Source organism: Elaeis guineensis, chromosome 9, assembly GCF_000442705.2.
Source record: "Elaeis guineensis isolate ETL-2024a chromosome 9, EG11, whole genome shotgun sequence".
NCBI classification, from domain to species: Eukaryota; Viridiplantae; Streptophyta; class Magnoliopsida; order Arecales; family Arecaceae; genus Elaeis; species Elaeis guineensis.
The window spans coordinates 37456983-37471583 of record NC_026001.2 but is presented as its reverse complement, the minus strand read 5'-3'; the positions used below and the strand labels follow the sequence as shown (position 1 = coordinate 37471583).

At 39.1% G+C, this 14601-nt stretch overlaps 1 protein-coding gene across 1 annotated transcript; it reads left to right on the top strand.

Moving 5' to 3' along the window:
- Positions 1 to 4176: 4176 nt before the first annotated feature.
- On the top strand, positions 4177 to 7174 carry LOC105035802 (phospholipase D alpha 4). The gene is given in 4 exon segments (XM_073243681.1): positions 4177 to 4428; positions 4565 to 5150; positions 5236 to 6447; positions 6546 to 7174. Coding segments are annotated over 4 exon segments (2325 nt in total). The 5' UTR covers positions 4177 to 4335; the 3' UTR covers positions 6980 to 7174.
- Positions 7175 to 14601: the final 7427 nt, after the last annotated feature.

Below are 14601 nucleotides of genomic sequence, written 5' to 3'. Positions count from 1 at the left end.
TGGCTTTGGAGTGAGCCGTTCATGATCGGATGGCTGAGGATGATTTCGAGCATGATCGAGCTTGATCTGAGGCTATAGTGTGCGATCGGATGGTTCTGGTGCGAGTCGGTCATGATTGAATGATCATAGATTGTTCTTGGGCTGATTGAGATTTAGTATTTCTAGTGTAATAGTATTTTTGAGATTCTAGAGTCTATATAGCTCTGATTGACGATCTGTTTGTTATGTTGGATAGCAAGGCTTCAAAAAAGATTTTAAAGAACTTTTATGAGATTTTGAAAATTCTTATTAAGAGACTCTTGTACAAGGGTTGAGTGGTGAGTTCTCTTATATTGGTTATACTTTATTTTTTCATAGTAAAACTTGCATGCCCCATGGAGGTAGGTTTGAGATCGATCCACGTATTTATATTGTATTTCTTATTTTATTTTTTTTCTTACTACACCGTGTGGTACCGGATCTTGCACAATAATTGATATCAGAGCATAGGTTACGATGATGATGATTGAGATAGAAGATGGAGAAGATAAGCACAATTAAGATGGAGATCAATAAATTTGATAGAAAGAGTAATTTCTCCTTGTGGCAGGTGAGGGTGAAGGACGTGCTCATTCAGCAAGAGTTGATCGATGCTCTTTTGTATGAGAAGAAGCCAACTATCATAGAGGTACATGATTGGAGGCGGTCGAGATACAAGCGGTGAGTACAACCGTTTATACCTAGCAGATGAGGTGGTGATCCATGTGCTTGGTGAGATTTCTTCGACGATGTTGTGATCGAAGCTTGAGGAATTATATATGGCAAAGTCTCTCACCAACTCCCTCTTTCTCTAGAGATAGTTCTATCAGCTGTCGATGACTGAGGGACAGAGCGTATAGGATCATCTCTATCACTTCCAGAAGATCCTCACTGACCTCCTCAACGTTGGCGAGAAAGTTGAGAAGAAGACTAGGGTGCTGGTCTTGTTAGCATCATTTTTTTCTTCATATGAGTCCTTGGTGACTGCTCTTCTAGAGAGGAAGACCATCATTAAAATGGACGAGGTCGCCACGATGATTCTCTAGAATGAAATTCTCAGGAAGGATAACCCAGCTTCGAGCTCAGGTGGTGACAGCTCAACTTTAGTGGTTTTTAGAGGAGCAGGAGGCGGTAGACAGAGTGATAGGAGATCACGACGAGGGTGGTCCAATTTCAGGATGAGAGACTTAAGCAAGATCAGATGTTATTGATCTGACAAGTTGAGACATCTAGCCAGAGATTGCCTTCAACTCAGGGATCGGATGAGGGCTACTGCAGCGACGGCCATTAGCGAGTTAGAGGATGATGTTCTGGAGATATCTAATGAGGTATTTACTTCTTTTCAATAATGAATTTTAGATTCTACATGCACCTATTATGTATATTGTAGAGAAGAGCAGTTTGACTCCCTAAAGAGTAGTGATGGCACTATTTATCTGTCGGATGGATGAGCTGTGCAATCAGAGGCATCGGGATGGTCAGCTAGAAGACACATGATGGTGTAGTGAGGAGATTTAGGAGGTCCGATACATATCCAATTTCAGATGGAATCTTATCTTACTGAGCAAATCGGACTCAAGAAGCTACAGGATGGTAGTTGGTGGAGGAATTCTGAAAGTATTGTATGGCAAAAGAGTTATTCTGAAGGAGAAGAAGAGGATAAGAGGACATTACTATCTGATGGGGAGCTCAGAGTAAGGTGGAGCTTCAGGAGCCAAAAGTAGCTCAGAGCGAGGTGGAACTCCAAGTGGAGGTGGATCGGGTACTAGACAGGAGACTCGGGAGGATGAGAGGCGACATCGCAGAGTGAAGTTCTATTGCTGTAGGAGACTTCTTCGAACAGGTCTCTGATTAGTGGACACAACTCATGATGGAGGTGGGATCGAGCGACCTAACTTGATTTTCATATTTGCCATCCATGAGACAGCAGGCATGCCCCAAAGTATGGGGGTGAGATAATTACAAGCTCTCAGAGATAGGTGGAGGTCGAATATCGAGTCAAGATAGAGATTATTATGAAATACACCTCAATATTCGATCCGCACTGAGCCCACAGTGAGTCCAAGATGACGAACGGAGTCCAACAAACCTAAGAACAATCCAAATAGAATTTAGACGGTAAAGATACATGCGAAAGAAGCTCGGAGCAGTAGCATGGTGCACGAGGCAGCAAAGGCCGCGGCGGCATAGCTAGGCCCGACGGATGCGCCGCGTAGCCCAGCATGCGGGCAAGCCCACACGGATGCCCAGCCCAGTGCCCTACGCGGTCCACTATGGACTGTAGGGTGCTGGGCGGTCCATGGAGGTTGCATGGACCAATCACGCAGTCCATGCGTAGTCCACTGATGTTTTTGCACGATCCGAAAGCTCTGGAGCGAGCCGTTCGCATTCGGATAGCTGAGGATGACTTCGGACATGATTAGGCTTCATCTGAGCCTATAGTGTATGATCGGATGCTCTAGTGTGAGCTAGTCACGATCGGATGGCCACGGATTGTTCTAGGATTGATTGAGACTCTATATTCTAATGTAACAATATTTTTGAGATTTTAAAGCCTATATTGTTCCGATTGATGAGCCGTTTATTGCGTTAGGTAGCTGGTGACATATAGGCTCTGAAAACTTCCGATTGAGAGGTTTTGCAAATTTTTTTTTTTTTTTTTTTTTTTTTTTTTTTTTTTTTTTTTTTTTTTTTTTTTTTTTTTTTTTTTTTTTTTTTTTTTTTTTGCTAAATTTATTTACCTTTTTTTTTTTTTTTTTTTTTTTTTTTTTTTTTTTTTTTTTTTTTTATTTTGTATTTTATTTTGTTTTAAGTTTCTTAGGGTGAGAAACTTGGGTTGGTCCAAGCCTTGAGTTGGATATTATAGTAGGTTGATTGTTAGTCTAAAAAAATAATCATTGTAAGGTTTTAGTTGGTGAGTCTGGAAAACCAATAGATTGATAGTGAATCTAGAAAACTATCGATATAGATTGTGGTTGGTGATCTCAGAAAAATCAACTGAGTTTGTTTGTGAGCTCGAAAAAATAAATATATTATAGTCAAAAGATTATAGTAAATTTTTAAGGAAAACTTGGAGAATGGATGCAAGAACATATTACTCTGAATCACTATAAATCTTTGTATGTTTTGTGTTGTACTCTATTGCGTTTAATTTACATGCCTTCAATATTTACGTAGCTTAGTTTTTAGTCCACCATTAATTATTATTTTTACTGTATAATTATTTAAATTAAAAGCATATATTTGTTAAAATTTTTATTTGACTTAAAAGTTTATAAAATATCTAAATCATCCCTCTGGATGGTCATATCTGGACAACATATTCCAACTTAACGGCCCTGAGCTAGCTTGGCTTCCTGATGGCAACATTGACTATGACACGTACACATCCAATCCGCCCTGCGGTCTTATGCCCATTGTTAGTACAGAGAGGCTCCCGGCAGGTGGCTTTTGCTACCAACTAGTGAGTCTGTTGCTAGGTCAACTCGGCTGACTCATATGGGTCAAGGTCGAGTCTAAAACTAAGTCAACTTGGCCGACTCAGCGGAGTCAAGGCTTAGTGAGTGAAGGGGAGGTAAATGCCCATGACGATGCCATGAAATCCCTTGACATCCCTGCTGTCCCAGAGCCAGGGGATTGACGATGTTTCTCACTATATCTGGCCTTTATTTCTCCCTCCAGCAATCGATGTCCATGTTCAAGCAACTCAGAATTCTTTCTTCATCCTCGTTTCCTTGCCTTCATAAATCTGGTGGTCCCAGTCATCGTGGAGAAGGTAAGTGAGAAGAAGGTGGTGGGAAGGGCCAAACGAAGAAACACACCGAAGTTGTTTATTTTGTTATATATCTTTTCTTTAAACCAGACGCCTTTGATCGATGGGAGTCATTGGACTGAAAAACTGTAACTTACCCGGACTGGACCAAGCTGTTGCCCCTGCTATTGTTGTGATCTCCTCTTTTCGTGTCTTCTTTGCGCAGGCAGGCTAACTCCTGAAGCATTCGTTTGCAACCTTGAATTATTTTGCTTTCCGCAGTCATGGAACCAGACGTGGCCTTAAAGTAGTGTTTGCGGTAACTTGGTTCACACTCTCAGCGTGGGCTCTAAGAATAAGAAACTGTGAAAGCCTTGGCCGGCACCAGTTGCCAACGACCCATCTCTTTCATTGCATTCCAAGATTTCCTTAAATATTTATTCCAACCCTGCGATCCTAAAGATTCCCAACACTTACATGTACACCCAAGCCATTGCTTAGAGCATCTACACCCAAGATCATCAGCTGAAGACGCACCATACAAACAAACAGAGCTGAAGTCGGCAATGGAGGAAAGAAAGCTCAGCAGGTTCCTTCATGGGACTCTTGAGGTCACCATCTTCCGAGCCACAGTTCACAGCCTATCTTTGCCCTTCAATGTAAAACCACAGCATTGTATATACGCCAGCATGCTTGAATATTTGATTGTCATATGATGAAATATTTATTTGGACTTCTTATCAACTAGGTGGTAATGTCTAGTGGTAATCAAAATTTTATTTTGATGATTTGCAGTGCATTTGCTTTGGAGCCAAACCAGCCTATGTAACGATCAAGATAGACAAGACAAGGGTGGCTGAGACGAGCCACCAATGTGATCGAGTATGGAACCAGACGTTTAGAATACTGTGCGCCCATCTTGCTAACTCAACCATAACATTAACCTTGAGGACCTCGCTATTCATCTTGGGAAAGATTGAAGTACCCCTGCACGGATTGTTAACAGAAGCAGAATACAGGCCTCATGAACAATCTTCCCATTTCTTATCAATGAAGGAGAAGTGGAGCTCAAATCTCAAGCTACAGTTCGCTCTTCGGTTCAGGCATGTGGAATCTGAGTTGGACTGGGGAAGAGGTCTCCGATATGGTGGATCTAAAGCTCTTGTCAACGGCGCAACATTCCCACAGAGATCCAACTGCAGCATCATACTGTATCATGATGCTCATCATTGCTGCCTCTTTCAACCACGCATCGACCTCAGAACCGGGCGGCTACATCAGCCGAGAAAGCTGTGGGAGGATATCTTTAGGGCCATTGATGGGGCCAAGCATCTAATTTATATTACTGGATGGTCACTCAATCCTAAGATTGTTCTCGTGAGCATCTACAAATATTAATTGTTTTATGCTTTAAGCTACAACATGAGCTTGTCCTTTCGTTTACTCATTGCCTTCATTTCTTGTAGGTACGTGATCTCGAACCGAGATTCCAAGAGCATGGGGAGTTGAATTGGGTGAGCTCCTGAAACGAAAAGCTGATGAGGGTGTCGCTGTTAGGATCATGCTCTGGGATGATGAGACCTCGCTGCACATCATCAAAAACAAGGGTGTGATGAGAACCCACGACGAAGATGCGTTGAGCTACTTCAAACACACCAAGGTGGTCTGCAAGTTGTGTCCCAGGCTACACAACAATTTCCCAACCTTCTTCGCTCACCACCAGAAAACAATCACGGTTGACGCATGCCCACAGCTTCTTTCAGCTCATGATGTATCCAAAGATGATACTGCTAGAGAAGTTATCAGCTTCATCGGTGGCTTGGACCTTTGTGATGGTAGATACGACACCGAGCAGCACTCCTTGTTCCAGTCTCTCAACACCAACTCCCATGCTGATGATTTCTACCAGACAAGCATTGCAGGTGCCAGCCTCCATAGAGGGGGGCCTAGACAACCATGGCATGATGCCCATGCTTGTGTCATAGGTGAAGCCGCGCGTGATGTGCTGGCCAATTTCGAGCAGCGTTGGGCTAAACAAAGTGATTCCTCTCTTCTTCCTTCAATCAGCCGTATCACTGATCTCATTGGCCCACAGGCAAGTTATTTAGACCATAGTTGGAACGTCCAGGTGTTCCGATCTATCGATCGGATTTCTGCAGCAGGACTTCCTGACCACATCTCGGTGGAACACAGCATCCATGACGCATATATACAAGCCATTAGGCGTGCAGAGAGATTTATCTACATCGAGAATCAGTATTTCATGGGTGGGTGTCATCTTTGGGAGAAGGATCAGCACAGCGGGTGCAAGAATCTGATCCCGGTGGAGATTGCACTTAAGGTTGCAGCCAAGATCAGGGCTAATGAGAGGTTTGCTGTGTACATTTTGATGCCGATGTGGCCTGAAGGGTTACCAGAGACCGATCCGGTTCAAGATATGCTGCACTGGACTAGGCTGACAATATCCATGATGTATGCTTTGATCGCAAGAGCAATTAAAGAAAGAGGTGCAAACATACACCCGAAGGATTACCTCAATTTCTTTTGCCTTGCAAATAGGGAAGAGAAGGGTTGGGGAGAGTTTATTCCACCTAGTTCACCTCCTCACACGAGCCACTACTTCAAGGCCCAGATGAATAGGAGGTTCATGATTTATGTCCACTCCAAGTTGATGATAGGTGAGAGAAATATGTCTCCTGTAAATCAAGAATATCTCTTAGTGTCACATACATCACTTTTCTCAAAGTCTAATTGTTTCTTGATTGAATTCCTTCAGTGGATGATGAGTACATGTTGATTGGCTCTGCAAATGTGAACCAAAGGTCCATGGATGGTGAACGAGATACAGAGATAGCAGTCGGATGCTACCAACCAAATTGTGTAGGTGAGAAGAGCCGAGATGGAGATATCCACGCGTATCGGATGTCGCTTTGGTATGAACACACTTCTGGGTTTGAGGAGGCATTCATGGAGCCGCAAAGCATTAGTTGTGTGAGGAGTCTTCAAGGGATAGGGGAGGAAATGTGGAAGGCTTATAGTGGTGAAGCAGTGATCGGTATGAAAGGAGTGCACCTTGTGAGTTATCCAATAAATGTGTTGGAAGATGGAACCGTTGAGGATCTTCCTGAGGGTGCTGGTTCCTTTCCAGATACCACCACACCAATCAAGGGAAGGAGATCAAAGATTCTTCCCTCAGTTTGCACTACATAATTGCGGAATAGGTCATTCCTAGTTTCTAGGATGTGGATATTAATTCCATGGCCATAAAATGTTGTATGCAATATATTGCTGAAGTAGTATTTACAAGCGGTACAAGATCACGGCCGTTCACATAAATGTATCCTGTTTGTATGCTGGACACTACTAGCAGTGGACTGGCTAGCAAATGTTGTTCAGATCAATGAGGAAAATTAACAACATTAAACTTAATGGAATCCAGATGTTTCATTAATGGGTGCGGTAGATTCTCTATGTATAATTGAAGAAGCTGCTGATTGACTTTTCAACTGCGTCGAATCATAATTTCTCGAAGGATGTATTCTTAAATGTAACATTAATTAATCAAATCAATATTTTTATAAGAATGAATATTTTTTAATTTTGTTAATTCTAGGATGGGAGAACTAGAGTTTCGTTAATTTTCCTTGAGTCAGGTGTCTTTTTTTTTTTTTGGGTACAAGAGTCAGGTGTCTTTCAAAGGGCATAAATTTAATTATACGTGTCACTTTGGGATGCGAGATAACATCTGAAAACCAATTTTGGGCCCAGAAGTTTTCTGTTACGAGCTTAATCAAGTTTGAGGCAAGAGTTGGCTAAAGTTCTATAAGATCAGTTTGAATCATTTTAGAAAACTTAATCAAAAAAAAAAAAAAAAATCATTTTAGAAAAGCTTTTTGTGTTATCGATGCGAAGTGTTAGCATCGCCACTTGAGCGACATTGACAAGCATTGCTGACTGATGATGTTTTTAAAAGCGCCGCAAAGTCCCCATGCTTTATTGCATCGTTCATGATGATGCTTTTCTGGGTAAACATTTCTTCAGATGCTTATTTGCACCATCTGTCTTTGTTCAATTTGCCATGCTTTAAAGTGTTGCCAATATATATATATTTTTTAAATATTATATGATTGCTTTCTAATAATTTGTATAACTAAACTTGCATCACATATATCAAATTAATTTGAAGATTCAACAAGTACTGCATGAGATCAAACATAAATATCCACTAGTATTTTTCAAATTTCTAATACTTAAAAATCAAAAAAAAAAAAAGTCAAATTGTGTTACATATCAAAATGGCAAATCCAATATATACATAATGTCAGTATGAATATCCAGTAGTTTTTTCAAGCTTTCTAATAACCAAAACTCCAAAAAAATAGTCATGTTACAATCTTGGGGCTGTTGGTGGTGGCGGCATCATCATCTCTGGGACCATTGGAAGCTATAGGAACCTATAATAAAAAGATAAAGCTTGAGAAGTTGAGAATATAAAAATCATAACCTACTGTAAATTACTGACCTCATACAAAAATATATATGATAATTAAGTAAAATATAGAATAAAGTTGTTATTCACCTTTGCATTGGCACTCACCATGTTGATGCACTGAGTAACTCCAGAATCTCATATGTTGGGGCAAATCTCTACAATGTGACATGAACTGGTCATGCTTAGACCTCATGGAATCCACCTTCATTTGGTAGCTCTGTCCCATGCTTTGCATTTTAGATATCACAACAGCCAACTTCATACGCAGGTTGCATGTCTTGTATTTCATATCTTTGTCTCATAGCTTTGCCTCATATTTTCCATCTCTACCTTTAGCCTACTGACACCAGAGCATCTAGAGCTCACCTACTATCTCATGTTTCCCCTTGGGCCCCTCCACATTGGGCATCAATGCTCCATGCCACCCCACTTGGGCACCAAGTTCTTGTTAGGAAATAAGAAAGTTCTTATTAGTCTATTTTAGAGTATTTTAAATATATGAACTTCTCTTTGAGAACTTTTGAGTTAGGAATATTAATGATTAGGGTTATTCAAATCCTAATGAGAGTAGGAATCCCATGTTGGAAAAAAGTGAAGAAAGGAGTCCTCTTGTACTAATTATAAATACTCCACTGGGCCTTCTTTTGTTATCATACTTAAGAAACTTGAGTTATTGATTAGAGAAAATTCTATTCTAGAAAATTTTCTTGTCTTTTCTCTATTCTCTCTCTCTCTCTCTCCTTCCTTTCTTTAGGTGGATTCCTAATATTTGCGAGTAAGTGTTGTAGGAGCTATATCCTTAAAGTAGCTGACCAAGGCTGTACTTTTAGCTTTAGAATTATTGGAGATGTGATTCAATCTACATCTTAGGTTTCCAACCCATGTTTCAAATTTTTTATTTGATTTGGCTATTTGTTTGTATGTTTCACTTAGTCTTTAGTTAGTGAATGCTGTATATTAGTAGTGGGGTTATATGAGTAGTTAGTGAATAGTATTTTATGGAGGTTGTTGTTCTGTTATATGAGTAGTTATACACGTTAGGTGTTTGTTGTAATGCATCTTAGAGTTCTCTCATTCCAGAATTAATGAAAGCTTAGTTTGTGTTGTTGCTGTCCACTTTCTACTTTCTTCTCTTGCAATTTTTTGTGTGTTGCAATTCCAATAAAGTAGTATCAAAGCCCGGCTGCTCCAGCAAGGAGGAAAGTGCTTCGGCATGAAGGAATCATCATCAATTAGGAGTTTTAGTCATGACAGTGAATACAAATACTGTAAGTATCTTTTAGCAGATGCTTCCCATTCTTAAAGGTGAGAACTATGATTCTTGGAGTTTGAAAATGAGAACCTTCTTTATGTCAAATGACTTATGGATTTTGGTTGAGAATGGATTTAATGATGATGAGGATAAAATCACAGCAGTTCAAAAGGTAGAACTGAGAAAGAACAAGAAGAAGAATAACAAAGTCTTGTTCTACATCCAAAGTGCAGTAGATGATGAAATCTTTCTGAAGATCATGGGGGCCACAAAATCAAAGGGTGCATGGGACATATTGAAAGAAGAATTCAAGGGGTCAGACAAGATGCTTTTAGTAAAGTTGCAAACACTTCGTAGAGAATTTGAACATCTTCTTATGAAAAATTCTGAATCTATTCAAGAATTCTCTACACGCATCAATTTGATTATTAATCAAGTTCGATCTTTTGATGAAAAATTAACTGAACAAATAATTATTGAGAAAGTTTTGCATAGCCTACCTTCTAAGTTTGATCATGTTGTGGCTGCAATTGAAGAATCTAAGACTTTGTCTAAACTTTCTTTTAATGGTTTGATTGGTTCTCTTAAAGTACATGAGCAGTATTTGAACAGGCATATAGAAGGGGTTATGGAACAAATTTTCTAGATAAAAACTAGTGAGAAGGATAACAATAAAGATGCAGCTGAAGATTAGTCTTCAAGATTTGGAAGAGGTTGCGAAAGAGGCTACAACTCAATAGGAAGAGGAAGAGATTGAGGATGGAGTCAAGGAAGAGGTTCATATAATCAGAGTTTCAAAGATTTTCCTCAAGGTCAAGATAACAAGCATCAAAACCCCATTAAGTGTCACAATTGTGATAGATTTGGTCACATCAAGCCATTTTATTGGGGTAGAAGTAAAAATCATACCAATTTTCATGAAAAAAATGTTAAGAAAAATGAAGGCACAAACAACAAATTATTATTTCTATCATGCATGTCTCTTTTCTACTGACTGTGGTGAAAATATTTGGTTTCTTAATAGTGGTTGCAGTGATCACATAATTGGTGACAAGTCTTTGTTTGTAGAACTTGATGAATCTGTAAGATCTAAAGTTAAAATAGAAGATGATAGGCATGTAACTGTTAGATGTATGTCTTAGAAGTCAATTATTGGTTGATACATTGTTCATTCTATAATATATATTTATACTTTAAACTATTGATTTAATCAATAAAGGATAAATTATTTTTTCATTCAAATATTATGTGTCCTTGAATTATCTTTGAAAATAATGTTACAAAACATATTCTCAAATATTGAGAATTAAAGCCATGTATAATCGATTCCTAAATTACTTCTGATTATAGGATAGTCATGGGGATGGTGATCAATCCAAATAGACTGGCACATAGTTCACTTCTTTCGAGGTAGATAAGTCTTCCGTCTATGGTGTAGAAATACTGAGCAACAAATGCAGGTAGTTGTTAGAGAAGAACTAGTACTGAGCGTACTCATACGAGAGATCATATGGATTTCTATCTAATCATTAGTGATCATCTCGATGCTATAATTATTATTGAAAAATATATCCAAAAATCAATCATCGGTCTGTTGATGATTGCGCTCAAACTTGAAATTGTATATGAGTTTTTATTAATAAAAATTATTTGACTTTTTCATCATATTTTGTCCATCTTATTTTAAACTCCTGTATTATGATGAAGTCCTTAGGACTATATTTAATTGATAAAAAAGAATTTATCGCCTAGTCCTTAAAAATATTCGCGATCGAATGATATGCTATTAATAGGATGATAACAATATCGAGTATAGATCGTTGTATGTCATATGAGTTGGTTGTCCTCTTAATTAAGGAGTATGGAGACACTGATATGGTATGCAGATGGAATATAAGAGTATATTTGCATTGAATATGACCATTTGACGAGCACTCTGCTGTCAAGAGTAGCTCTGAAGGGTATGGGTATAAGTTGTTGGAAAATATGTCCTAAAGCCAATTATCTAAGTTGTAGATGATTGTGCTCCATACAAGTATATGAATTATAAAATGATAAATATTATCTAGCAGATTCATCATAAGAAATACATCTTCCAAAATAGAATTCATATATTATGATGAAGTCTTTAGAGCTAGTTCTAAAATGAGAAAGGAGGATTTATCGTATAGTTCTTAAATCCTGCTCATGACCAATTGATACAATTGTTATAAGGACGATAATTGTGTGAAAAATTCAGTGCATGGATAAAATGATAATTTTAAAATTTTTTCAAAATTATGATTTTATAGTGAAAAAATATTAATTAATCTAATTAATTAATATAAATTTATCCTACATTAGGATCTAAATATGATATATAGCATGCATGCATTTAAATTTGAAATTCAAATTCAAACAGTAAACACTTTACTGTAATGTGTTCAGAACACAATACCTTTGTGCGGGTAGTAGATCGCCATAATTTGATCATCGTTGGGAGAGCCTGATCGTCGCGATGCAGCCACACAGTATGTCTGGCCTCTATGGATCGTCCACATGAAGCTCCTGATCTGATCGACTCCTCACGAGTGCTAGCTCGTTGTAGAGCCCTTTTGACGGCCGATGCTGATCGAACTCCTTCGATCGATATCTGTCGATTCTTTGGATACTCCAGATTATCAACAGACGTGCTTGAGAGGATGTTGAAGATCTTTCTGAGATTTTGTGGGCTCACGACACTCGTAGCTCACTTTCTAACTTTCCGAACCCCAGGCTAAAACTCTAAGAAACTCACCGAAAACCTTGCACCCACTTTTCTTTTTTCCTTTCTTTTTCTCTTGGAAGGATATGGACTTCCTTCTCATGCACAAGACTTCTCATGCCCCAGAATTTTTTTTCAAAAATCTTCTTCTTGCACACCCCACTCTTCTCCTCCTTTTATAACAACGTCAAACATTTTATCCAAAAGAAAGGATAAAGATGAGTAATTGCACATTTGAATTCAAATCAAATTTTGAATTTAAATGAACACCAACTCATCCCTTATCCACTAAAGGCATGAGGCGTGGCTTAAATTATGCATGAAGTGATTCATAAGAAATCTTTTCTCATGTAATAAATAGGACGTAAAAAAAGGATAAGGTGCAAAGATTGATTGCTCATTCAAATTCAAACTTTATTTTGAATTTGAATGGCCAACCAATCATCCTTATGCATTCATTTGGCACATTAAAGTGGGGTGTAGAGAGGGATTAGCATGAGAAAAAAATTCATGAGAAGTTCCTTCTCATGAATCCAAATGGGTGCAATAGAAGTGAGGTGGCGCATGGAGATTGGGGCAAGGTGGTTTCATTATTTAAACCAACCTAATTGAACCAAATAAGTTAGGTCCAATTAGACTAATTTAAATCCAACTTAATTAGGCTTAATTAAGCTCAATAAAATCCTAATCAAATCAGAAATTGACTAAGCCTAACCTCTGATCAAATCAGAGACCAAACCATCTCGACGATTAGGTCAACTCTTAACCTAATTGGGTCAAACCCAACTGAATCCAATTCAATTGGACTTGATCCAAAAATAATTACTCAATTAAATTGAGTTAATTAGCTATCAAATCACTAATTAAACCTCTCATAAATACTGAGTCCAAATCTAATGGACAATCAGACATCAGAATTCATCGATTTGTAACCTTGATCGAAAAATCCCAACCAGTGGGACTCTTGACCCCAGTACCCATAATGTGTGGAACTCATGATCAGGAAATCTTGATTCTCGATCACTGAGTCCCAAACATGTAGGATTCTACATCAACCATCAGATCAGATAGGAACCTCTAATGTGTGTGACCCGCAGGTTCGAACCTAAGCCGGTACATAGGAACCAATTCTTGTACTAATCGAAGTGACCATCTAGCAATGGTACCTGACGTCCGGATAGGTCGAAGAGTCGCAATCGCAACACTCAGAACCTACATGAATATGGTTACTGTATAATTCATCCTTTTGACCCCTGTGTTTAGGATGACTCAGGGTTAAACTGTCAACCTTGATCAGATCATCCGAATCATGCTCAACTCAAACAGTCCTGTGACTCCTCACAAGGACTACCCTAGCCAAGGTTTTGCTAAATTGAAATACGACTGTACACAGCTCCTAAACTGGAGTGATCAATCCCATCTTGACACATGCACCGACAAGTCAAGTACTTGACTACACCCAGCAGCCTTCCGTCACTGAATTAGAAATTCAGGTAGTCCAGTGCCTAAGTGCAGTGAGTTGCTTGCAAGTCACCGTGGTGGTCTCAGGTCGGAGGGACATTTATACCCATATTCCATCGGAGCAAATCTTGACAGCAGAAATAACTTCAGAGTCGGTCACGTTCAGTGCAGATGTATCCTTACATCTCACCTGTATGTCATACCAGTGTCTCCACACTCATTGGTTAAGAGGACAACCAACCTATATGGCACACAACTATCTATGCTTGATAAACGTTGTCGTCCTTGGTAACAACGTATCATTTGATCGCGAACAGATTTAAGGACTAAACGATAAATCCTCCTTTATCGAGTCTAAATAGTCCTAAGGACTTCACCACAACATAGGAGTTCATTAGAAGATGAAATATTTTATGATGAAAAATATCAAAATAATTTTTATTAATTCATAATTCATGTACAAATACAAAAATGAGCACAACCGTTAACAGACTGACGATTGGCTTTGGAACACTATTCCTAACAATCTTTCACTTGGCCTAAAGTCAATCGATACAGTATCTAATACCCATCTTCGACTTGTAGTTGTCGAACTCCTTCACCGCAATAGCTTTAGTGAATGGGTCAGCCAGGTTCTCCTTTCCGTCGATCTTCTGAACATCGATGTCACCTCGATCCATAATTTTCTGGATGAGATAGTAGCGGTGCAGAATATGCTTCGTCCGCTGGTGTGCCTTTGGTTCCTTCGCCTGAGCAATGGCTCCAGAGCTGTCACAGTAGAACAGAACTGGACCAACAAGGGAGGGTGCTACTCCGAGCTCGATGATGAATTTCCTCAGCCACACCGCTTCTTTGGCAGCATCTGATGCAGCGACATACTTTGC